This window comes from Nilaparvata lugens, chromosome 12, assembly GCF_014356525.2.
Source record: "Nilaparvata lugens isolate BPH chromosome 12, ASM1435652v1, whole genome shotgun sequence".
Taxonomy (NCBI): Eukaryota; Metazoa; Arthropoda; class Insecta; order Hemiptera; family Delphacidae; genus Nilaparvata; species Nilaparvata lugens.
Window position 1 is genome coordinate 15,732,947 of NC_052515.1, and position 27,665 is coordinate 15,760,611.

Genomic DNA, 27,665 nt, shown 5'->3' on the forward strand with positions numbered 1-27,665 from the left:
CACAATATACATTTTCAATTGAATCCAGTATGTTTTCCACTAGAGAATACCAGACGGAGTTCCAGACAGTTACACCAGAGTTCACCAATTTTTACTCTTGATACAATTTTTTCCCGTTATCCTCTAGTAGAGAAGGTAATATTTACATAATCTAATCAAATAAAAAAGATACAAAAAAGTTTGAGACAACCTCCAGTCTCCCAATTCAATAGAAATGTTCCAATTTCTCATTTACTTCTCAAATTCACTGGATTTCCTTTACATTATTCCAATAAAAATGCTGCAATTTACTTCTCAAATTCACTTGCAATTCATCATTTTCCTCCTTCTATCTTTCACAAAACTCCTTTCAAATTCAACACACAAATCCAGCAATCTTTCCAACATCAAATTCAAATTATCTCCATTATATCTTTCAGCTCTCTAGTCAAAGGACCAACCAGCCAGGCACAGAGAGATAGCTGAGATCCTTGAACACTCGGAGAGACCAAGAGACAGAGAGAGAATGAGATAGAGATTATATTATATTCGAGAGAAAGAGAGAGAGAGACTAGCCTATATTATAGAAAAAGTGAGAGGCCAAGAGAGTGAGGAAGTGCGATTGGATTATATTAGAGAGAAAGAGAGACAGACTGAGAGAGGAAACCCGAGACTGGATACAGACACAAGGCCAGGTAGGACCTTCAACGACTTTCACACGCACATGCCCAAGCAAGGCCTCAAGCACTCCTCCCCCCCTTGTCCAGACTCCCACCTGGAGCTACGAAACAAGGCAGCCAAGATATCTAAGCTTTCATTTTGTTGATCCCAATACACAAATTCACTTCACTCTGTCAGCATTAGTCAAATGAGAGGCACTGGTGTTACTTTCATAAGGAATGCTGTCAGTTTGATGTGAGCCTACAGGTTCTTATATATAATTTCAACCTCGTCCACTGGAAGGTGATGTGTGCTAAATTTTTTATTCTCTGTGTTTTACATACACACTAACACAGCCACACAAACATCGAGTCGTGTTTGTTTTTCAAGTGCACACACTCGAACACAGCTTGACACATTTCCCTCATAACCAGTTGGCCCTTTAAGTGGCCCCCAATCGCGCTCAGGCGATTTCTATAGATAAATTTGAAAAATTTATGAGAAAGAAACTCGATGAAAGATAAAAAATAGAAATCAGACTAATAAAATGTCTCAGATTGACATTTTGATGAGTTTGCAGACTGGTAGATGAATGCTAAAGTTTGTTGGACCTACATTTGCAGTTATTTTGGTATCTAACGTTTCAATGGTATGTTAGTGATTCATTTGGAGGTTACAATTTGAAAGTTAACAATGCACTACAGACTATATTATAATAACAGCCTACATTTTATTTGTAGATATCAATTTGATATAGCTGGTACTACCGTATTGTGTTATGTAGAGAATAAAATAATAAATTTATGTGTAGAAATAGAAGTAGTAAGTAGGCTACAGTAGTAGTCAAATTGGCTATATTAAATTACTATAGAGAAAATATAGCATGAACCTTTTCTCTATGATATTAATGTGGATAATATTAAAATACTAGAAAATTGATTCACTCTCGAAAATGAAAATCATTTAATAATGTAAGTTGTACATTGGATTCATCCAAGAAACTACAAAACTCATATTGATTCAGAAACCGAAATTTTAATAAACTTACTTTATCTCATGCTTTTTACATGCGTGAATTCGTGGGTGAGGAATCAAGAGTTTTAAAAACATTCATAATCCAATATGGAATCTCGAAATAAAAGGATTACTTGGTACTGTATATCAACTCCTATTCTAAGCTCTTCAATCCTTATCTCTATGTTAATCCATGATAGAATACCCATTCTAGGTTTGAAGTGTGTAATAACATTTTAAAATACAAACGGGACGATACTAATGAAAACAACAATAATTATGTTTGCGATCAAGTTAGTAGGTTAGAATTTACTGTATTTCCACGATATTTCAAGTTAAAAAAATGGCGTCCACTTTACTCTGGATGTTGTTACGTATAGTCACTAATACAACCAGGCTAAAAATTCAGTAAATTTCAAGACTACTCTGTTCATAATCAGTTCGAGTGGAAAAGAGACATTAGGTGAGTTACTGCCTTGTGATAAAGAAGGATAATAGCAAGCAATCCATTCAAGCATTGCTGACTTGATGACAAACGTGAATAGCACTTTGATACCGTACTTTGATTTAAAAAGATATCAGGGCTCGATACCGTTTTTAATATTTTACAAACTTTTTTGAGCAATCGTTTTTGAACAAATCATTTTTTTTCAACAAAACTTACTTGGCTATCAAGTATTATACTTGATTAATTCAGGAATGAGGGTATCATTCTCGCATTCATCAACAAAATAATAATTTTGTGGCAATTAATGCAATCCAGAATTTAATCAGCACAAGATGTAGGTCACCGTCTAGAGTAAAATTCACTTACAACTGTCAGCATTCCTTATGTTGTCATATCAATGCTTCCCATTCAAACAATGCTGACAGTCCAGAGTGAATCTGACCACAGAATTGGCGAAAAATACTGAGCAGGATTCACAGGAGACTGCACAGAGCACAGCTCAACTACCAAACTTGTTGCAATTTCGTCAAGTTGGTACTGTACCGTATAAAAAAGGAGAGAGAGAAAGAGAGAGTGAGTGACTGGGTGGGGAAGGAAAAAGAGTCGGTGACTGAATTAGAGAGAGAACTCTTTTCTGCACAGGACTTTCACTAGAGTTTAGAGTATCTACTCAACCTCTGCTCGTTTCCCAATTTTTCCCCACTCCTCTCAATGCTGAATATTCTGAAAAGCTCTCTCACACAATCTCTCTCTCTCTTTCTCTCGTACACTTACATTCTCTCTACTCTGAAATCACCAAAATTACAGTATCGCTCTACTCTCCCACCAAGTTTCTATATTCTAATCTCTTTTAGAACTTGCTGTCAATTTTCTCTTTTTTACCCTCTCATTCCTATTCTCTTGCAAAGTTAATTTCATTCCTATTCATTCATCTCTCTCTCTCACTCACATGCACACATCAATCATGTTAATTTCCCAATCATTTTGCTCTCATTCCATCTCTCTTGCTAATTTTCTCTCTATTTAATCTCTCATTTCCTCTCTCACTCCTTTTCTGATTTTCCCTCTTCAATCTCGTAAATATTGCTCATTGCTTTTGTTCTATCTCTCTCACACCAGCTAGAATTCAATATTTACTTCTTTTCCTATATATTCACTAATTCTATCTTGTTCACTCTTCCTTCATCTCTGTTTAATTTCGCTATTCCCATATATATTTCTCTCATACTTTATTATTTTTCTACCTTTACACTCTCTATCTCTCTCTATTTACTCCATCCCATATTTCTCATTGATACTCTGTATTTTCCTATCTTTATTCCTACTCTTTATCTATTCGTCACTTGATCATTTCATCATTTCATTTTAGTGAATCCCCACTCTCCATATCATCAACTAATTTACTTCCGCTCCACCATTTTACTAAACAATTTCCAATATTCTCTACTATTTCTCTCTCTCTCTGTCCAACCTTTGTTGCTAATATCCCAATTAGTTTTATACTCTCTCACCTTTCTCTATCTTTCTCGTTTTAATTAATTCCCACTTCCACGAAAGCCACAACCAAACCAATTCAGCCGATCCAAGCACAATGCTCTAATGGAAAGCTAACCTTTTTTATCTGAACTTCCACTGAAACAATACAGATTCACAGCAGCCCACAAATTACTGACGACTACCTACAGTGAGACTCAGTATACTTTCAACGTTGTTTCAATGGGAAGCATTGATTGAAGAAATGCTGACAGATTGAAATGAGTCTCAAGCTATAGATACAATTAGGAAAAACGAGATTTTCCATTGTCCTTAATTAAATTATCCTGTAAATTACTACCGATGGAATTAATAGTAATCGATTGTGAAGGAATCGTTAGATTTCTCACAAAGCTAGGAAGCGGTTGATGCCGAGGTCGTGCTGTTATCTTATTACTCAGATAAGTTGAGAGGCTCAGCCAGCTATTTTGAACGAGAATAAGAATTTTATTCATATGAAAGAAGAATAAACAAATTAAATCAATTTTATTAATTCTATATTAAATCAATAACTGGTTGAATTCAACTTCAACTCGTGTTTACTGATAGAGTATTTTTCCTTGTTCTGTTCATGTTTAAAGTAAATGCCGAGAGAAATAATTTGATCAACAATATGTAGAGAATTTAATGAGTGAAAATATGTATTATAAGGTACTCAAAACTGCACGGTAGAGTGTAGACCTACTGGATTAGGGAGTTGAATTAATATTCTCTATTAGAATACAAGACATCTTTTTGAACAAAATATACAATAGTTTTGAACTGGTACTCCAATACCTTGATTCAAGGTGGACTATGCTTTTGAAATATATTTTAAAATAATATACACCACGCCACAACTATTTCGAAAGCAAATCTAATAAAAGGAAGAATTGGCTTATACACGTACGGGATATAAATTCACGAATGACGCATCATCACGTCTGAACTACTTACTGGACTGATTAACTTGAAATTTTGGATTTTCATAATTTACCGAGGATGGTTATAGGTCTATTTTAAATTCTTCAAGATTTAGGTAGGTCAAGTTTCCAAGAAGCCCCTTGCGGAGCACGGGTGACCTGCTAGTCAAATAATAATTTAAAAGAAATTTAGAAATTATATTAAAGAACGAAATGGAGTGATGGAAAATTCCATTTCAATCTATCCAAACACATTTCTGGAATGCATCATTCTGAACGATTTAAGAATAGGCTACATTCAAACCCAACATAAACAAGGAAAAGATGAACAGCTGAAGATAAGCCTGAGGAAACAACACACTAAGCATGCTTCAAATGCCTATTCATTGTATTCAACACAAAACTGATTCACTAATACATGGAATCCAAGTTATAAAGCCTTCCAATGAGGAATTGTCGTTCACTGACGAAAAATTATTGGAATTATTGAACAACTTATCATCATATCATAGATAAACTAGACAGCTTATCTGTGGTGTACGGACTCAATAAAGGATTCTATCCTACTTCAAGTATAGATTTTAATATCAATTCAAGTAGGCCTAATTATTTTCTATCAATTCAAGTAATAAATTAGTATTTAATAGTTGGATTGAAATTTGAAATATAATACGCTAAACTACAATGCAGTCAAATCCAAAAAGATTGTTGACTCAAGTTGTATGATAATGATGAAGGAGAAGTAAATTATGGGGAGAGATGAGTTCAAAAAAAGAATTCAGAATAACAATAGTAGAAAAATAAATGGAAAATAGATAAGGAAGAGAATGATTCTTATGCATAAAACATAATAAACCTAGGGGTCAAATCAAGATCATCTATGTTTTATATTAGAAGGGCAGAATCTTACAATATATTAGGTTGAGTTCAAAGACCTCTCAAAGGGTTAAAAACCAAAGAGAATATTCTACCCATAACCATAACAAAAAAATAGGTTGCTAAAATCGTCTTCAAGAACATTATACTACAACTACAACCACAGAGGAATATTAGATGGAGGAATATAAAATGGAGAATTATCCTAAATATATACATTTGTCATTCATATGTACTACCTAATCGAAAAGTACGCTACCAATCCTCAAAGGTGTTATGGTTGGTATATTATAGTGTTTGGTATGGTATGGTTGGTAGATAGTTTGTGTAACTTTTCGATTACTTTTCGTCAAAGTTATACTATGTCAATTATTGTAAATAATCAATAATTGTAATTATTGTAAATAAGGTGCGAAGAATAGATTAGGTTGGAAACGCATTCGACCGGTTACTATAGGCATTAAGTTATAAAGCCTATATACAGTAGTTTATAGAGGATCAAGGCGTAAAATTAATCAATAAAAATATGGAAAATATATTAAAAATAACTCATGTAACATGAAGCCCAGTCTGCTTCCAATAAATTTCTGCTCTGCTATTCTTAAAGGAAATACTATTTTTATGGATTCACATGGAAATATTCATGTATTTCCAGTCTGTCAGTGTAATACCTTAATACCTTCAGCTTCATCCATTACCCACAATTGTGGGATCGATGGCGTCAAAAAATCAAAACACGTACAAACACATGAAAAAAAAACTGTAACAGTTCAGATGGCAGTGATCCAGTGCTCATGCTCTCAATAAAAATTCAAATTATCACTCATAAATTCGTTCACGCTGTAGTATGCCTTTGCACACAGTAGCTTCCGGACGGTTCTCCTGAAGGCGGCCTCATCCAATTGCTTCACACTATTAGGCAGCTTGTTGTAGAATTTCAGGGCTGAAATCCTGTAACTGGCCTGTGATCGGTGGAGGCGTCTCCTGGGGATATCCAACAGCTCACTGCGCCTGGTGTTGTGGCGGTGGATGTCACTACGGGCAGCTAGAGTATGCTGTATCTTCTTGACATACACCAAGCACAGGAGGATGTAATGGCTGAAGACAGTCAGTACACCAAGGCGAGCAAAGATGGGCTTGCAGTGGGCAAGATGATCGCTGCCTGTTATAATTCTTATAGCCCTCTTTTGCAGTCTCAGCACATCAGCAGCCCCCGCTGAATGACCCCACAGAAGCAAGCCATAGGTAATGTGGCAATGGAAGAGCGCATGATACATCATTATCAGGTACTTCTCAGTCACCAGGCCCCTCATCTTGAGCAGCAGAAAGCAAATGCGGGAGAGTCGATTGGTTACTTGCTGTATATGACTGTTCCAGCTGAGTTTGCTGTCCAAGACAAAACCCAGCAGCTTCACTGGATTCTGAGGGTCACGCGGCTCACGTGACAAGCTGCAGATGATCCTTTGGGTCTTGTCCTCATTCAGCTGGAATCGATTAGCCAGGAACCATGAAGTGGCAGACTGAAGATGCTCCGCAGATGCCTCCAAAACCCGCTCAAGCGGGTTCAGGTGTGAGAACAGTTCCATAAGAATTCTCTTTCTGATTATTGGGACAGAAGATAATCCAGGGCTTTTAAGGCCCATATGATAATAACAACATTTGACGCTAAACCACGCTTACTTGTAGATATGCTTGCATTTGTCATAATGTGTTCAATATGGGGTTTGAACGAACATTACTACGTTTAAACCGAGAATCTGGATATAGGCCACAGTCTACAGGCTAAGAAAAAATGTACGGTGAACACAATAATTCCTAACTGAAATTTAGAAAAGTTAACCTTTCAAATACCTCGCCTTATAACATGTATTTAGTGGAACATGATAGTCAATACAGTGACAGATAAGCCCCAATTTTATAGTTACCTATTCCCGTTCGGTGATGTGTAATTACTAATATCTCAATCTACAAAAGTCTGCTCTACATTTCTCAATGATTGCCATTTCATTCTCATCTACTCATTCGTTCTACTTTTTCGATGGTTTTGAAATCAATCTGTAAAGGGAATATTGAACAGTACGAAATAACCGGGTTACAAAAGAATAATTAGAGCCAACAATATTGCAATGTAGGCTCTTGATGACTGAGAACAATACCGAATCAAAAATGCGGATGATAAACATAAATAACTGATGAGAAAATGCTTATCTACAATTTTTACTTGTGAACTTGAAAATTTAACATTAAAAAATTATGAAAAATAATTCCGCAGACATGACAAGGACTTCAACATGACTCATCTATTTATTTCTTACAATACAAAATTATGAATAATAACTCATGTTCTTAAATAAAATACAGGAAATTGAATAAAATACTTGGTAGGAGATGCAGGTAAGTTCTGGAGCTGGTATTCTGCAGCTAAGTTCAATAATGTCAATTGGTTTTTCATGTACGGTACAGTATTTCAAAACATTACAGAATTTTTTCTACCATATCTATAAATAATAATATAAAGAAAAGCATTGGATTAAACATGTACGGGATACGAAATACATGTTTGACGCATCATCACGTCTGAAATGATGAACTTTAAACTTACATTAAGATTCTTAATTTACCGAGAATGGTTCAAGTCTACCTTCAGTTAATCAATATTTTTATTTTCATTTCTATTTAGCTATCTTTCTTCTACAATATTATAAATGAAGATATTTGCTAGTACATGTATGCGATAGGAAATACATGATTGACGCATTATCACGTATAAAATAATGAACTGATTAACTTGCAGTTTCACATAAATATTCTGAGTTTACGGGATATATACTTATTTTCATTTTTATTGATCAATTAATTTAATAGTTAAAACATATCTAGGCTATTCAATTTGTGATTCAAAGTGTATGCTGTATGCCCAACCAAACAGAGCTTTCTACAAGTGAATCAGTGGCGTGGTAGCATCAAAACCAACCTAACTCAGTTTTTTCTGAGAATTTTCAACTCTGATGAAGGTTATCGAAGTAATGAAGTGACGAAATAAAAATAATTATTATATTTTTTATATGAATCCTGGACATAGGAAGATTGTATTTTACAAAACAACATTTTATCCATTACAAAACACGAGATACATACATGTTAACTCACACAAGAATATCTTGTAATCTTATAAGGAATTATTTTGTCTAATTGAATCAAGGTCAGCTTGACACATAAACAATGGTTGTAATTTAAAATGTAAGTTAACCTACCCACTTCTTGAAATAGAATTACTTTTGTAATTTAATAGAAGTACACAGTAACCTGTGACATAATTAAAAACATAGCCTACGGTACTTAATATTATCTATTAGGATGTATCCAATTTTATAACTGAAGATTTCAAGATTGTGAAATAAGAAGATAACTTCGTCACCTTGAAATGTACATCACATCATGCATGGTACTTGAAGATATGTTATCAAACTAAATTGGCTTTTAAACTTGGCTATTACAAATAGACAAGTGAAAAGATTTATTTCTGTTCACACTCAAGAATCTAAAATATCGAATTTAATTCCCTCCACACTTCAACCTGAATTTACTAGATTTAAATTAGTGAAGTCATAGATTTAACTTAATAATAGCCTAATTTATGTAGGCCTACTTATTCTTACAGGGAAAGGTTCTATAAACAAAAGCTAGTTATTCAACCCCTATTTGAATTTAAACATTAGAACTTCATATTTTATTGTTAGTTGATCTAGAACACCATAACAATGGTTAACAGCACATAATATATTTATTTTTATTATAATTTATTATGCATACTATTCAAGCTTATAGTGAGGTCAGTGATATAACGGTCATATTTGATTAACATTGGTGTTGCTATTCTTGCCTATAATTCGACAAAGCAAATATAGCTATCCCTTTTAGCTTTGCAACTTTGCCAGATCATTTCTTAACAATGTAGAAATATATTTAATTGAGAAATGTTCAGTCTCAATTAAGAAAATATATTATTAGAAAATATTTTTCTTGACGGACAGAGTAAAATTAACAAGAATGAGCAATTAATATTATATCAGATATACTTGTATCAACCATCCTCTATAGAAGGCAGAGAATCGGCAACGCTGATCTCCTATCTTTCATTACTCCCATTATAACGTGGACCTTATCATAGTTTGTGGTGAATTACAGATTGCAATATTAATAAGTCAACATTGCTTTGGCCATGGGTTCAATTCCTTTTCCACATGGCATTTATTTATAAATTCATTTCTTTATAGCCTACAATAATAATCACATCATTGATGATGAAATAATAAATTATTTCTTGCGACTCAAATTTTTATGAAAACAGCTTGTCATTATCAAATTATTATAGACCTAGATGAGGACATTTAAGCTGAAATAAATGAATATGGATCAAGTAAAATAGTCTTAAATTTGATTGGTACATACCGGTACGGTACATCAATAAATTGTTCAGGGCTAGAGGGATTGGAACAGACTTAGTAGGGGGTAATACTATAATTGGAATGATGTACAGAACTAAATTCAATTTCTCAGATTATCATGTTATCTGATTTTATAATCAAGGATAAATTTATTTATTCAACACCTTGCTATAAGCTTCAATCCAAACAGTTTTTAAGAATAAGTTTTAAGTTTAGCCTAGGCTATATAAATTCCCAAATCTAAGAAAACTGGTCATCATGCTGACCTGACTGTTTTTCAAGCTTGTGAAATATTGATTCTGTTTACACTTGACAATCTAATAAACTCATTTAATACAATTGTTTAACGTTCAATTACATACAATAATGGATAGATAGAGATGTAAAAGCAAATTTAAAAGCGTTAATCATAGAATAAATAATAGAGATAACTTAGGAAGTATTAGTGAAATGCTGATATAAGTTACCATATGGCGACAATGTTATAAATGGTGTAATTTTAGTTTGACGTTCATAGAAGTGGCAGTTTGGGCCGCCCAAAATATTATATAGTTTAGATGATTAATTATCAGATGTCACTCAATACAGGAGAACGTCAAAAAGAATGTTTTTCTAGCTTGCCAGATACGGGCTTAGCATGGTTGCAATCGAGACGTCAACAGTGACCTCAAATGAACTTGGTCCAAATAACTTTCAAACAATACTCTGACTAAAATACAGTTTGAAATTAATAAATAATTATTTCTGTAATATTTAACTTACCTCTCGCACTCCGTTATTGCCTCTAAGGACTCAACTTTCATACTGAAAACATCAGGAACAAAGAGGGTTTGCTTCAGATTACAGCCATCTTGAAAATTTCACTGCGTTTTGGGATATCGTTCTCCGTAAATATCACCAAAACAAAACCTTTAAATGAGTAAAACACAGCACATTCTAATAGAACTACACTCCATTCACGGCAATAGTGAGTCTAAACTTGGGTAACTGGTGGTTTACCCATATTTTGCCTATTCACTTCATCATGAAAGCTCACAACACAACACTAATTATACGTCCTTCGTCAACCTCTATTGCAAACTGAAAGCTGTAAGCTAAGCTGAAACTCAGCAGAAACTGTTTGTCGTCGTTGCGTTGCTGTTGCTGCGTTGGGAAACGAAAATTCATCATCATGCCACCTAGCGGTTCTTATTTAAACTACTTATCAATTAACAACCATTACAATACCGCGCGGTCTTTCAAATACTCAACGTCTACATTCAGGAATAAAATTATTATCATTGATTCACTATTATTATTACTTTATTATTATTGGTTATACCTATTGGATCATTCATATTATAATCTCATTCGATTATTGATTCTGAGAAAAGAGAAGAAAATGAATGTTTTAGGATGATTCTTTATTAACTTACTATCTTATTTTTATTTTATATTTTTATTCTTATTTTGTTTTTATTTTTACTGGAAATCGAATATCTGAAATGTGTAACTAGTGTTAAGGAGGCAATATTTAGGATGTACCTGTTTGCCTCCACAATTGTATTGTAATAAATAAATAAATAAATGAATAAATGAATTATGATTAACAAGTGTCTACAGTGCAAGAATTGGTGAACGACGTGGTCTTGTCAATAATATAATAGCTATAAACATGGAAAAAGGGGAGTGTTTTCATGCAATATATTATTGTAGTTCTGATTTTTTAATATTATATTGTTTGAATATATGAGGAAAGTCCATGACAATATTTTTATTCGAAATCTCTTTCTAGTAATACATCATATTGACCCAAAGGCCAAAACCTTGTATTTTCCGTTTTTTCCAGATTTTAGCTACTTACCTATAATGGTAGAAAAATTCTGATAGCATTCTAAGTTTATAATCCAGTCAAATTATTGTCATTTTTCAGGAAAAAGCCCCGAAGATTTTGAACCTCCTTGACGAGCTGAGGAGAATCATTAAGCTCATTATGAGCTGTGGTACGAGAAAATCGGGTCACAGTAAAAATTATGAGTGTGTGAAATTTTGAACATTGCTGAGGCGTTTTTATATATGAAAGCCTCCCCCACTAGGAAATACTGAAATTGAGTGCATCTAACGGGTGATTCGGATAGAACATAAACTTTTTATAGCAATGTGATCCAAAATATTGATTTGATCGATTGGGAATGCTTCAAAAGTTTGTAAATAGAAAATTTGTATTTTGGCTTTCTATTTTTGCTAGTTTGTCCTGCCTATATATATATACTAAATTTTAAAATCTCTGAGGGATCTTATTCAGAAATTATTATTGTACTTTCACGTGATTATGTGATTTTCCATCATTATTCCAAGTTGTATGGAGTAAAAGTAATAAGTGTCTATAATTTTCAAAAAACCTTTAAAAAATCCCTTTTTTGAAAATCTGAAGCTCCAAAACCAGAAATCGTAGAATTCTGTGCGGCCACTCAATTTATTGGGTATTTTTTTGTCTTCAATTTTGTAGGAAATGCTTCTTTTCGAAAAACCCTAGGTTTTTGAAATAAAATGGAATACGTAAAAAAAAAGTCCCAAAATTTTGGGGTTTTAGGGGTGAAAGTCGCCCTCTGGCGTGTCAGCAAATTCCAGATTCGAATTCAGCGCCCAAAAATACATATAAAATCGTCGATAAAAATTATTCGGGGCTGTTTCCTGAAAAATGACCATTCGACTGGACATTAACCTCCTCCACCTCCTTCCGTTTTTATAACTGGTTAATATTCATAATTATTATTGAAAATTATTGAGATGCAATGAAAGCTTTTACATGGGATGCGTCAGAAATGTTTTTTGAAACATCGGGCCTACCAAAATTTTAGTCTCTGTACTCTTGAAAACGACATCATATGAAGAGCATTCTGTGATTATTGAAGTTTTTCTCTACCGTACACATTGTAAGTAGCATAGTGATTGAAATTTTGACAATGGCAAAAATATATTACTATTGCTCTTTCGGCGAGCCGTGGTTAATCCAAAATAAGCTAGGGATTCAAATAACCCCTTTCAAGTATATGATGAAGCCAAAAATAAGGAAAGCGTGCCAACCTTGTGAGATTAGGTACCTTAAAAAGTTGTAAGAAATTCATCGTGCGTTGTGCTTCCCTGTGGCTGTTTCTTGATAAAACCAATCTTTTCTGATGTTAATTTCTTTGAAGCTTCATAGAAAATTTGTAGGAGTTTCGTTCTTGGGTTGAGTGATACATTCACTCCTGAAACGAGCTAACCACAGACGTACCGTAGTCCAATTTATAGCCATCAACAAATTTGGGAGGAGGAATTTCAAAGCGAACGCGAATGTCACTTGCACAATCCCAGTTTTCTCTGAACCATTGCATTATGGCAACTGACAAAATGGAGGGGGAGTTTTGGTACATTAATGCAAATGCACCCAATGTAAGATAAAGTTGTTCAAGTTTTAAATCGAAATATATGTTTTCATCTTGTATTAATCTTCATTATAGGCTGTTACTCATGATGAATTATAAAATAAATTAACTTCAATATTTTTTCAGTGTAACTTCTAAATGGTGATTTCATCCACATTACCATTTGCAGAAGTTTGTACAGGAGACATGTTTGTACAACCTCTTCTAATCTGGACATTTCCAGCTCTTTTATTCTTATCAAATGAAAATGATATTCAAAATGCATTTTCAAACATGATTGCAATTTTTCTAATTTATGTGTATAGATGCTTTATTCGTATTTCGTAAATAATACAGTTGGAAAATCCGAATGAAGGAATTTTAAATTTTAGGGTAGTATTTCTCCTTTTTGAACACCGATGTACGACGCTATAGATGAGCTCACCATCATTGAAGACCGACACCTAATTAGAAAAATTGAGATTATTTTTGTTATAATTTTACTGTTGTTGATGAACAGCTTCTAAATGGGAATTGATGCAAGATTGAAACTAGTTTTTTTTTAATTTTAAAGATATCTTTCTCATACAAGATTAGCTGTTTTGGATTCATCTTCAATTCTTTTCTTCAATTGATTTAACCGTAAAATGGTGGAATGGAGAATCCCATGAATTCTTCAACTTTTTAAAACAAACACTGGAAGCATAAACATGAATTTTTACTCATAAAAAATAATTGTAAAGGGATGGTTTAGACCTCATTCTCTTAAAAATTTAGATAGAAAAGCAGCAATAATTTTCTCCGTCAATCAGTTGGAATTCATAGAAATTGCAATTGAATTTTAACTGAAAATGAAAATCGTGTTTTTTGGACACTATAAATAAATCAAAAGGCTCAGAAGGTCAAAATCTAGTTAGAATCTAACCAGATGAAAATAATAATTTATTGTTACAAGGAAAATTGTTTTATAGTCTTTCTTTGCAAATATTCTATGTACAGGATTATCTGTTCTTTGCAACACTCATGAATATAATTATATATTGAATAAAATCCTGCTTTAACATACAAAACAGTCTGTGCTCAAGGGGATGGGCCATGGCCCCATATTCTTGAAAAAAAAGAACATTTGGTACGGTACTCTAAACATAGAGAGTTAAATCGAATTAATTTAATTAGAAATTCACAGAAAACGGAAATTTTTGATTTGAGAAGATATCTAGGATTGACAAAAATTTTATTCAACTAAAAAAGTTACAAGAATCTCGATATTTCTGGGGTACTTACTGTGAAGTACAAGATTAGAAAATCAATTTGTTTCAAAAACGTTCAATACCCCGGAATCATTACTCAAAAAAATTCACTCTATTGTGATATCATCCCGGATTAAAATACGTATAATAACGATTGGACCGATATTTTTGAAAATAAATGAGTTCTGGATCTACAAACATTCAATTAAATATATTTTCTGATAGGCTATGATTATGATTGGTTTGAACATGAGTAATATTTATTTAAAAAAAAACATGAATTTATTCGAAAGAAATTAACTACGACAACTTGAAAATTTGGATATGGGTAAGCAACGATAGCAATGAATAAGAAGCAAAAATTCAATTTTTGAAATATATTTGACAGAAGTCTTGCTTTCAAGTTTTAAAATTAAATTCATAGAAATATAGGAATTTTGAAAGATTGATTGGATTAAAATTAGCACATTGTAACAAAATATAGTAGTAAATAACATTAGAAAAAGCTAACAATAATTATTGCTTTGAGATAGATACAAAAAAATGGAGATTAAATCATCATTTTCTGAGATGAGAAGAACTACAGTATGTTGATAGTTGGATACAAGAGTTTTTAAACAACTAACTCAATAAGGAATAATCAACCACAACCACAAGTTAAAAGAATAATAAAATCAGTTCCTCATAAAAGAAAAAAGAACAAAAAATAAATTAACAAGTAGAAAAAGAGTGTGAGAGAAAAATTTCTGGAAAAAATAGATCGAATATATATTAAAAATATGTCATATTGAAATCAAAACAATATAGTTCAGTATTGAAGGGAGTGCTATAATAAATCTATGTGCATACAATCAATATTTGACTTAGTTTTTTCCAACCATTATCAACATAACACTCAAAATATTTATCAACAATGAACGATTCCTGGTGATGATTAAAATCATTGCCAAAAGCTAAACTGTCCAGCAGCTTTAATAAGCGCGCATTGTTTCATGTTCACTAATATGCATTGATTTCATGATGATACAGTAATGAGTATTATGATTATTCCATACAATATCACATTATATAACGATACAATAGAATATTAAAATAACCGACAAATGTTGATTAACTTGGTCGCACTATATAATATCTAAATTCATTATAATATCCTTATCCTCAATGAATTTCATTGAACTCCTAATGATATGAAAAACTCTCGTATCTCATGCTGTTGCGAGTTTTAAAATTATTGTGTTTCATAAACATTGCACACGTAAGAGAATATTGGTGTTCAGGATTTTAAACGTGCATGATTTAAACCTTATTTTATTTTGAACGTATAAAACCTCATAAAGTAGTGAATTTTTAAAACATTCATTAAACCTCATGAGACAACTATTTTCTTATGGAATGTTTTAAACTTTTCAAATGAATAACTGAAATGATGAAAATATTGATTTATTTTAAAAGTTATTTTTATTTATTTTTTATATTTGTAACATTTTATTGTATTTTATTTGTTTTGTAATTCTTTGGTATTTTGTTTTGTGTGTTTTTAATAAATTGAATAAAAAATTGGAAAAAAAGTTTTACCTAAATAAATGGTGAAAGAAGTGAAAAAAATTCTAATTTCATCTAGGCTACAAACAAAGTTTATGACATCTATTAAAAATGTTGTCTTCACGTAACTAGGCACTGAGTTTATATTGAGAAGACCCCTAAAAATATTTTAAGATAGTTTAGTAGAACAGTTTAGGCTTATTTTCTAGATTTATCAATGTGTGTAGCGAGAACCCAGAATAATCGTATGCAATTTAAAGCAAGTTTATTTAATTTAAAGGCCTTGTTTGAACAGAATATTGGTAAAAAATCCAAAACATGTAAGCAGCATGAGATAGTGAGATACACAAATTACACTATAGAAAGCTGGCAAACTGTCAACTTCACAAAATTCACAGAAACAATGTTTACAAAATGGAATATTATTACTGATATTTTACAATTTTCAAAAATATAAAATTTATCACAAGGGAGAACGCAATTACATACTAAGTGTGATGGATAAAACTTTCAACAGCAAATGCAGTCCAGAGAGGGTAGAATTTCTTTAACTAGGTAATGAATTTTACATCTTATATGGTTGGCTAAATGAGCTTTACTCCGGTAGGGTTTCGGATTCTACCTGTATTTAACTATTATTGTATCACTAAATAATGTTTCAGATTTACCTAATATTAGTTTTGAGTTTGTAAATTTAAATAATGTAGTACCGTTCTCCAGTTATTCTAATTTGAACTAATTATATTACACAGTAATGCACGAGCTATTTCATATAAATAAAATCGGTAAGTACCTAATTCGCACATAAGCTAGCTTATGCGTAGCTAATGAGGTAATTTATTAGTAAAATGTTGGACGTCCCGTGAAATCAAAACCCAATAATTTCACAAGTGTTCAACCATCAGAGTAGAGCTCATTTAGCTGACTTGCGGTCGTAAGTGAAATTAATGTTTTTGTTGATAATATTATTACCAACACTTATAATACAATGATACATTAACTGCTTCATATACATAATGTTACACAGGACTGTACACAATTTCAATTACAAACAATGTTTTTAGAAACGAGAGTATAATAAAGCTTTTCTTCACAAATACCTTACAATCTATCGAAAACACTGTTTAACATCAATATACAAAAACACACAACTAACAAAAATACTTTACAAAAACAAAAAATGACAATTGCTTCACAACAGTTTCTATAGACAGCTCATCAAAAATATTCTGAATACAATTTTAAAATATTGTTATAATCTATACTGAATATTTAAATGTGATGTTATATTACGTATAATAAATTCGAACGTCTAAAATTGAATAAATACACACAGTTTCTATAACTTTTTGAATGTTAAACTTAATGAATGAGTCGTTTTATCACTTTGCTTGTATAATATAATATTATAATAATTTTACAATAAGGAATCAATGATGTGCATAGAACTACTCTTCTCCAATAAATTCAATCCAATGGAGTTTCTATGTGAAGGAGGTCGAAGAATTTAGAAAGAATCCATAAATTCATTAGATTTATGGAATGATAATAATAGTTACCGTAAGAGATTCTGTAAACGTCGAAAATATTTTGTAGAAACAATTTTTCATGAATGATAGAATTTATTTCGAGTGTAGAGTGTAATTCAAGATATAGATTCAATTATATACAGTCTAACATGAATTTCTAGTGAAATGTCAGATGAGAGGGAAATAATTTTGTACAAAGAATACTTCATGGATGTAGTCTGGAAGCTCAAGGTGTTACATAACATACTATACATAATCGATTATACTTATTAATTAATCTTATTAAATATTCAATTAATTTTCAACAACATGATATTAACCAACGCTCTATGAAATCTGACCATAACAATTTATCCATAGTACGCTAATGGTGATAAGAGACATTAAGTACAATGGATTTTGTAAGATTATATGAACATAGGGATAGGTTGGATTGAATACTTTGATGATAGATAATAGAATAAGATTTTTCTGATTATGAAGCTAAGAACCATCGTGACAGTATCGATTATTATTTCATGGATTCTCAGCAGTTCGGAATCCATCTAGAACTACAGCCACCCAATCATCACTAAGCACAAAATAAATCTATTACATCATTCTTTACAATGAAAAAAAAAAACATGAGAGCTGCCATACTTCAGTTGAATTAATATAATATAAATTCTAAAGATTTGTGGTTCTAGCTGCATTGTAAAATAAGACTATCACCAAAGCTACAAAAGCAATAAAGCAGCTTTAGTGGGAGTCACTTCAAATTGCTAGCATTGATGGGCATTGAATGGGCAGCGTTACTGCTATTTTTCAAAAGGGGTGCTGACATATTGAAGTTGGAATTGGTTGAATGGGAATCACCGTTGTTTTATAAGGAATGCTTACAAAGTTGAAACTTTGCTCTAAGCAGCAATAGCTTAGGTTTAGCTTAGCTTAGATTTAGATTAGCTTAGGTTCGACTTCCATTCCCTCTGGTATTTTTATCATCTCTCACCTCATCAATGAATGGACAAGTCACCGAACTAAGTGTTGGCATAATTTTATTGCGTTAACGAATCAATAGAAAGATGATGTGGTTTTCATATATTAATACACACGATTTATATAGAAATCTGTTATTAAATCATTACCATTCAAATAAATTCATTGGAAAGTTTCTGCGTTAAAAATACAATATTTATAATTAAGTTAACATGAATATTATCAAATTCTGGTATCAACGATTATAATTTTATCGAAATTACATAAATTTATTCAACAATTAACAACACTAATTTGTACAAACGTCCATGGCTTTGCCAATATAATGATACACTATATACATAATATATACAATTATAGACATACTATCAACAAATTTATTCAATTATTATAAGGGAAACAACACACAGGGAGTACAAAAAGGTGAATTTTAATTGTATACGATTAATTTCAATTATTGATATTCTATTATTCGAACAATTCATGATATTTTTTTTTTAAACACACACAGAAAAATATTTTATCGCGAATGATGATAAAACGTTATTTATCGATAAAATTGTTGTGGTCAGATTCCTGAGCGATGTAAATAATTTATTAATAGAATAGCTAGTTTCGTAGTACGCTTACTAAACTTAGGATGACTGGCATGTAAGCCTAGCACCCAAAATTCAATAGAATAATATTGCCGAAGAATGGTGGAGTCGAGTCGAGTTAAGTTGGCAGAGAAAATCCCTTGAATTATTTCAACATTTGAAAAAATCATGATTGAGATTAACTATTCAGGTACTTCATTATGTTTTTCATAGACAACAATTTATTCGTCAACAGTGCGGAGCTAGAAAAGGATAGAGCTATCTGTTTTGTCTCAAGATAGGCAAGGATAGCAAACCAATGTTAATCAGGTGCTGACTTTATAACGTGAATGATCTCACTAGATGCACAAACTACTACTTTTGCAGTTTTTGTAGATGTAAACAGTTATCGGGATTACTCTGAAATATCTACAATCTGCAACATGATTATCACCCAAGTTACTAGGTTACTGGATTAGTATGTAGAGGAATTATTGGTTTAGGTTACTGGACAAGAAATTGTGTGTCGGATACGGTTCTTGAGTCCTCTTACTATCAATGAAAAAAATGTTTAAACTAGATTTATCATTATATATTAATTGGATATCATTTTATCATTAAATATTAACTAGTTAACCCCCTCCTATAACTCAAGCTTGATTTTCTGGGAAGCGAACACACAAGGTGCGTACAGATTTACGCGCCGCGAACATGAGCAATTCACTTTTAATCAGTTGATGCCAAGCTTTTTATATCTATATCTTATACAGTTTCTGTAAAAATACAGATATAGTCAGCTGATTAATAGTGAATTGCTCATGTTCGCGGCGCGTATATCTGTAAGCACCTCAGATGTTCGAATACTACAACGCACACAACCGCCTGCCTCCATATTATGTCTGCTCATGCCTGCATTCCGACGTTTGATTTTTCCTCCGTCTGTCTGCTGCTGTGTGATTTCGCCTTTATATTATTGAGGATTAATCTATGATATGATAATGTGTGTTCAGACTTAAGCACCACGAACACGCGCATTTCAATTTTCTCAGTTTTGATGCTACTATATCTGTAGATTAATTTTTCTGTACAAATACAGATATAATAAGCATAGCATCAGCTGATGGAAAGTGGAATGCGTGTGTTCGTGGCGCTCAAGTCTGTAGGTAGCTATAAAGAAAAAAATACATTTATACACGTAGGGGACGGGAAATTCACGAATGATGCAACATCACGTCTGAACTACTGGACTGATTAACATGAAATTTTGCATATAGATTCTTAATTGACTGAGGATGTTAGTTAAAGGCATATTTTTTAAATTCTTCAAGATTTCAGCAAAAACGCCCAGTTTCTGGGCCCGTTCCTGTTCACAGTATTCATAAACGATGCAACAAAATTTTCAACAAATAAATGTGTACTCTATGCCGATGATACTACTCTCATGTCCTCAAATTCACTCTCAGATTTGAACTCTGTCATTACTAGTTATATGAAAGAAAGGTCCTACCTCTGGTTCTCTGCCAATGACTTGATTGTAAATGAAAATAAAACAGAGAATATAATTTTCAGCTTTAGAGCAGATGGTATTGGTGTCAATAGCCAGACGGTAAAGCTTCTTGGAATAAATTTAGATTGTGGTCTTACCTGAAGATCTCATACTGATGCTCTATGCACACGTTTAAGTAGAGTAATTTTCCTGTTCAGGAGACTCAAAAATTGTGCTAGCTCTGGCTTGGTATTAAAGGCTTATTTTGCTTTATTTCATTCACACCTTTTGTATGGAGGTCTTCTTTGGGAAAGCTCTAGTGGAGCTGGGGAGGTTTTCCTCTGTCAAAAAAGAACTTTAAGAGCTGTTTTCAGTATGAGTGTAACATACTCATGTAAGCCATTATTTATAGAGCATGGTATCACTTACTCTGCCTAGCATCTTCATTTTACAAAATTTAATGTTTTAAAGGGAAACCTTCCATCACTAAATCTCAGGGGTGCAAATCATAGTCATGACACCCGAAACCGAAACAGGATAGACTTAGAGTATGCTAGGCTAACAAAGAGCAAAAGTCCCATTTCAACACTGGAATAATTTTTTAAAATGAATTACCGGTGAGTACTAGAGAGGCAGATGGGAAAGTATTCAAGGTTGCCATTATTAAATGGTTGAAAAAGAAAGCATTTTACTCGGTAGGAGAGTTTTTAGCTGGGAGTACTACTGATGTAACATTTTGAAGTTGTTCCATTTTCTTAAATATAAACGTATAGACTTTTAATTATCTGATAAGTGACTGAATGCTTTATGTAGCCTACAGTGTGTGAATGCATTAATTTCATTGATACATTGTATTTTGTACTTTCATTTGTTCTGTGACTTTGTCAATGCTCTTGAGCGGGACGACAATAAATGATTTTTGATTCCAAGTCAAGTTTTTGATTAGACCCTTGCGGAGCACGGGTTACTTACTAGTAAATAAATAGATTATTGAGTAATCATTTACCGGGTTTCCTCTGCCACCTAGAAACTCGACACCCCACCAAACATAGGAACCTAGTTAGTGTTCTAGTTAGTGGCTATCGGCCGTCGCCTAGTGCCTATAGAGCTAGAGTTGTACTAATGGATCACCACTTGTGAGTGCAGCTACAGGCGAAACAGCAACACTGCTGCTATCTCTTGGTGGTCTGCGGCGGATCTGCTCTGCTGGCAGTCTGCTCCTGCAGTCGCTGCACCAGATCCAACAGTTTCTGCTTCTCTTCTAGCAGCGAAGCGATGTTCTCCTGCGCAGCGCTCAGGCAGCTCCTAACAGACCATAAATTATAAATAAAATCAACAGTAAATAGGATTTTGATGAAAGTAGTATTATTTACCGAGCGAAGTGAGGTCTAAGATTCAAGTAGATGGTTTTGCATTTCTCATTATTTATGTTTATATTTATGTTCCGCATTTACGGCGAAACGCAGCAATAGATTTTCATGAAATTTTACGGGTATGTTACATTTTTCAATTTCGCGTCGACGTATATAGAAGGTTTTGGAAATTTGGCATTTCAAGGATAATATAAAAGGAAAAGGAGCCTCCTTCATACGCCAATATTAGAGTAAAAATCAGACTATAGAATTATTAATCATAAATCAGCTGTCGAGTGGATTATAAATTGCATGCAATGACGCATGAAATTCAATATATTATTGTAACTTATTGAAAACACAGTTGTTGTGTGGACTATTGATTGCATGCAGTGAGGCATGCGATTGATAACATGAAGTAGCATAGTATTTTCTCCCGACTTTTCTCTGCTTTGACTCGGTAAGTTTTTGATGATAGCAGCATAGCTGTTTATATAACATTGTTAGCATTGTCGATACAACAACCCAAACAGCCATTAGTCGTTTATACACCGATATCTCGCCGACATGACAGGACAGGACAGAATTTACTCTGATGGTCAGTATTAGAGGAGACTGTGGTTTATAACTGCGCGAGGTCTACTGTTCACAGAACTACTAGTTTATATAAACTCAAGGTCTATGTAAACAATAGGTAAGAAATCTAACTTTGCAGAACATTTGATAACAAATAATCACAAGTCCACAGTAGAGGAGATGATGAGTTTCTGCATGTTAATAACAAAGGCAGAACTTTGAATATTCCAGAGGCTTTAGAAATAGCAAGAGTAATTAAGGACAATTCCCAGTATAGTTCAAATGTCCAGATTCATTTCAACCAATCTAGTTTTATCATAACCTTGTTAGCATACATTAGTCGATAATTTTTATTTAAATATTTGTTTTATTATCTTTTACTTGTTTTCTTTGGTTTTATTTTCTATTGCAAGAAAATTTGGTTATCACGGTAGGTCTGTTGATTGATCCGACATTTTGTGTCGTTTCTATTATATGCATTGTTAAGTGGGAGAAAAGTGTCTAGACCAATGGTAGGCGTTCATGTCGTTGACCAATAACTTGCCTATTAGTATAAATTCTGCTGCTTTTGTATTTAGTTTTAGTCCATCAGAGATTGACAATGGTGTAACAACCGTAACCGGTCTTTCTACTTTTAATGAAATCTGTGGTTTTGACAACTTCTTAGTCTTTTCATTTAATAAAAAAAGTTCCTCAGTTTAGTATCATTGTAGTAGGTGATGGTTAGGGTGTGTTCACATGAGCAACTTTCTTGGTGCAACTTTTTCTGTGAGGTATAGAACACACGCGTTTTCTATCTACTGGGCACACTGCAACCTGCAACTGTTCTATTTTGAATGGTGACGGCAGTGAAGCATGGATAACATGATTACCACGCTTCAACTCTTAGTAGACAATAACACATCTGGACAAAGTTTGGGACCGTAGAAAAATCAATGGTAGGGCAAATCTTCTCCAACACAAATTTTTAGAATTTTGATTTTTTTAAATGCTGTCACATTCTGCTTTTCAAACTGAATCTCAAGAAATTTGATTCTCTCCAACGACAAAATTCAAGCTCTGTATCGTATTGGTCTATATATATATATATATATATATATATATATATATATATATATATATATATATATATATATATATATATATATATATATATATGTGTGTGTGTGTGTGTGTGTGTGTGTGTGTGTGTGTGTGTGTGTGTGTGTGTGTGTGTGTGTGTGTGTGTGTGTGTGTGTGTGTGTGTGTGTGTGTGTGTGTGTGTGTGTGTGTGTGTGTGTGTCTGTGTGTATGAGTGTATGTGCGTCTGTGTACACGATATCTTATCTCCCAATTAACGGAATGACTTGAAATTTGGAACGTAAGGCCCTTACAATATAAGGATCCGACACGAACAATTTCGATCAAATGCTATTGAAGATGGCGGCTGAAATGGCGAAAATGTTGTCAAAAACAGGGTATTTCGCGATTTTCTCGAAAATGGCTCCAACGATTTTGATTAAAGTTATACCTGAAATAGTCATCGATAAGCTCTATAAACTGCCACAAGTCCCATATCTGTAAAAATTTCAGGAGCTCCGCCCCATCTATGCAAAGTTTGATTTTAGATTCTCAATTATCAGATTCAGATTCAGATTCAGCATGAGAATCTTTACAACTAATGTTTAGTAACATTTTCACCTAAAATTGAAAATAAGCTCAAAATTCGAGAAAATGTGATTATCCAATTGCAAACTGTTGGCAACTGTTGATTCTATCAAATGATTCACTATGAAGAGGTATCACACCTCGTGTGTCTTCAGCGTTATTGCCCTGTCACCAGCTGGCTCAAATCTTTGAATAGTAGACTTGAGATGCGCGGGAACACTAGCGTCAGGTGATCAATTCTCATAACGGCAAGGAAAGTTGTGTGAGTGCGCCACACCAGATTTTTTTGAATGGTGACGGCAGAGAAGCATGAATAACACGATTACCATGCTTGAACCCTTCGTAGACAATAACACATCTGGACAAAGTTTGGGACCGTAGAACAATTAATGGTAGGGCAAATCTTCTCCAACACAAATTTTTAGAATTTTGATTATTTTTTAACGTTGTCACATTCTGTTTTTCATACTGAATCTCAAGAAATTTGATTCTTTCTCTAACAACAAAATTCAAGCTCTGTATCGTATTGTATATCACTAATATAATAATATACTAATATAATAATAATACTAATAATATTATGCCAAACTGCTCTCAACTGCAAGGGTCAAAGAAGCTGTCTTTGTTTAAAAGTAATGAATGACCTTTCGTTACAGCTATTCTTTAAAACCCGCCTTTGAACTAAGTTGCTCTAGTGAGCCAGGGGTGTAATTTATTGTAGATTTCTATGTGTTGTTCTGCAACTTATTTGCTCTACGTGAACACACCCTTTTTGTATTTTTTATATTGATCTGTCTTGAGCATGATTTTGTATTAATTTGATGATAGCCTCGCCACATATTATATTATATAGTAAGGTATCATTTTGAAAAAAATGCATTGTAAAAAGTAATTATTGAAAGTTTATAGTTTATAGAAATAAGTAGTAATGTTTCCGAATTTATAAATAAACTCATCTGGATGTTGGACGACACATCCAATTAATTATCATTATTATTATTTTTTATTGCATGGAGAACATTAAATACAATATTAAAACATCAAAATGTCCACGATATATATCTACAACGAATCTCATGTATACTAATCTCATGCAGCTAATAATATTAATAGTATTGTTGAGTTGGCAGTCTGCCATAGTACGGGCAACGTTATAATGGCAGTATTTGATTAACATTGGTGTTGCTATCCTTGTCTACCATTCGACAAAGCAGATAGCACTATCCTTTTCTAGCTCCGCAACGTTGCCAGATCGTTTTTTTGAATATAGAAATATAATTAATCAGCAAAATATTTCATATCAATCACGATAATTCATTGTTCATTCAATCATTGACAAATATATTATCTAGGCAAATAAAATATAATTGATTATTTTAAACAAGAATGAACAATTACGAGTATTATTATTATATTATTACCATCAGATATACTGGTATCAGCTATCTTCTATAGTAGGAAATGGCAGGCAGAGAATCGGCAACGCTGTTCACATATCTTTATAACATGGACCTCACTATAATGCCCTGCGACTCGTTTAGACACTTGCTGCCCACTGATAACCCAACCTGGCGTTCTACGTTCTTAATGCACGTCTTAGGGATTTTCATGAACTTACCATAATCTATTAAATGTGGATGTGATACTATACGTTTTATCAATATAAAATGAGAATTCCAATAAAGTCCATGTAAACTCCTTAATGAATAATATTCAGAAATCCTTGTTTCTGTCCTGAATGTGAGCTTAATGACTGTAATATTGAAGAGAGTCACTGTGATTTAGTGAAATATAAGAGAGGTAAAAATGCTAGTCAACATTTTAGAAAGGAAGTCGATGAAAGTGATTCATTATTGGATTGTTTCCCTAAGCGTTCTTGTAAAAACTCGAGTGAAAGAAATGCAGTGTCTTTTGAAGATTTATGTCGATATGTGAAGCTGCAAAATGAACAGACCATGTTGATTCAGAAGCAAGTCGAAAACATCGGACAGAAAGTTGACGTGATCGCCCAAAAAGGAGTCAAATTAGATCTTCAAAATAAGTCACCAGTGTCCAATAGAAGCGGTGATAGAAGAGGATCCGTTGACAACATGGAGAAAAGTGGCTGTAACCACGAAAAGGAAAATAATGAAGCTCAGAGTTTCAAGCTGTCTGTGGTCAAAGAAAATTCAAATGGAATCAAATATGGAGATGAACAACATGCTCAAGATATGCCAAGCAACTGCCACAGAAAGCTTAGACAGTTCCGAAATGTTAGACCTCCATTACGATTTCAAACTTAGATGAAACTGTAAAGAATGGAAGATGTAGTGTTAAGCATATGTTGTATTTATAATATTATCAGCTGTCCTAAAGAGTTGAGTTTGTTATAGTAATTGAAATAAACACTCACTTTAGAACACATTCGCTAAAGAATTATTAATAATATTTTGTATTTATATTTTATATTCTTCACAACTTTACACGCGATCCTAGAATTAAAGATTTAATTAGAATACAATCCTAACTCTACCTAATAGAGAATATTTTCATTTCAATATCAGAAACTAATTGAACTGAATATTTAAAATTACTGACTTGAGAAACGTAGCCTCCTCCTCACACCTCCGCATGTAATTATTCTCATCATTGATCTTCTCTAGCGCTGCCAGCCTCCTTCGCAGTTGTTCATTCTCTGACACTAGCTGTGCATCCACCTAACAAAAACATCACATTAAATAAAACATAAGCCCAACTTTGTATATAACAATCACAGTGAAATTTTCTACATAAAAAAGTTCTTCTAAACCCTTTTAGGATTGAAAAAGTTGAAAAATTTATTTCCACCCCTATTTTACTATCAAAGACATTTATGGATTTATAATTTTGATATTGATTTTTCAATTAATTTTAAAACTCCCTTTTTATTCAAGGGAATTCATAAGATCATACAGGTTTACATGAATCCACTTATTTACCAAACCGTCGAACATCAATACATAGTACAAGAAAATCAACAAACAATGGCAGCTCATTCACAACAATATCAACAAAAGCACATACAAGATTATCACAAGTTACATAATACTATAGAGAAAAGATAACACAAGAAAATATTCCATGGTGTAGGGCGTTTATGTTCCAAATTTCACTGGTAGTCTGAAGACTCTCATATCTATTTATTTATTACATTCCACAATCACAATATCAAATTAATGATTGGGAGAGAATCAATAGGATAAACACAAAACTGTTTCTCACTCTAATTTTGATAAAAATAGACCAAATGAGCTTTTAAAAACTTTTTATAAAGATCACAAAAATGTACAGTCCAAATATACATTATACTAAACATTTTGTATAATTTTTTATTATAATAAAAATATTGTGTCGTCTTACACTATCACCCGGGCAAACAATAATAATAGACAATAGTCGACAGTAATCGGCTTGTGTTAACAAAAAACGGCTTGAAATTTAGAACATAAACGACCTATATACCATG

At 32.8% G+C, this 27,665-nt stretch overlaps 2 protein-coding genes across 3 annotated transcripts in view; both read right to left on the reverse strand.

The window, feature by feature from the left end:
* LOC111056145 (homeodomain-interacting protein kinase 2) overlaps nt 1-10,978 on the reverse strand; it is a 68,936-nt gene extending 57,958 nt beyond the window's left edge. Inside the window, exon 1 of the mRNA XM_039439461.1 lies at nt 10,623-10,978. The gene's annotated coding sequence lies outside the window, so the exon portion shown is untranslated. The remainder of the gene's footprint in view (nt 1-10,622) is intronic.
* A 5,071-nt stretch (nt 10,979-16,049) lies between these two features.
* The window catches only part of LOC111056143 (UHRF1-binding protein 1-like), a 101,694-nt gene continuing 90,078 nt past the window's right edge, over nt 16,050-27,665 (reverse strand). For both annotated transcript variants that reach the window (XM_039438929.1, XM_039438928.1), the window contains 2 exons: nt 26,759-26,877; nt 16,050-21,911 (listed from right to left, as the gene is read on the reverse strand). In XM_039438929.1, the coding sequence (XP_039294863.1) occupies nt 21,779-21,911; nt 26,759-26,877 (252 nt within the window). In that variant the 3' untranslated portion in view covers nt 16,050-21,778. The remainder of the gene's footprint in view (nt 21,912-26,758; nt 26,878-27,665) is intronic.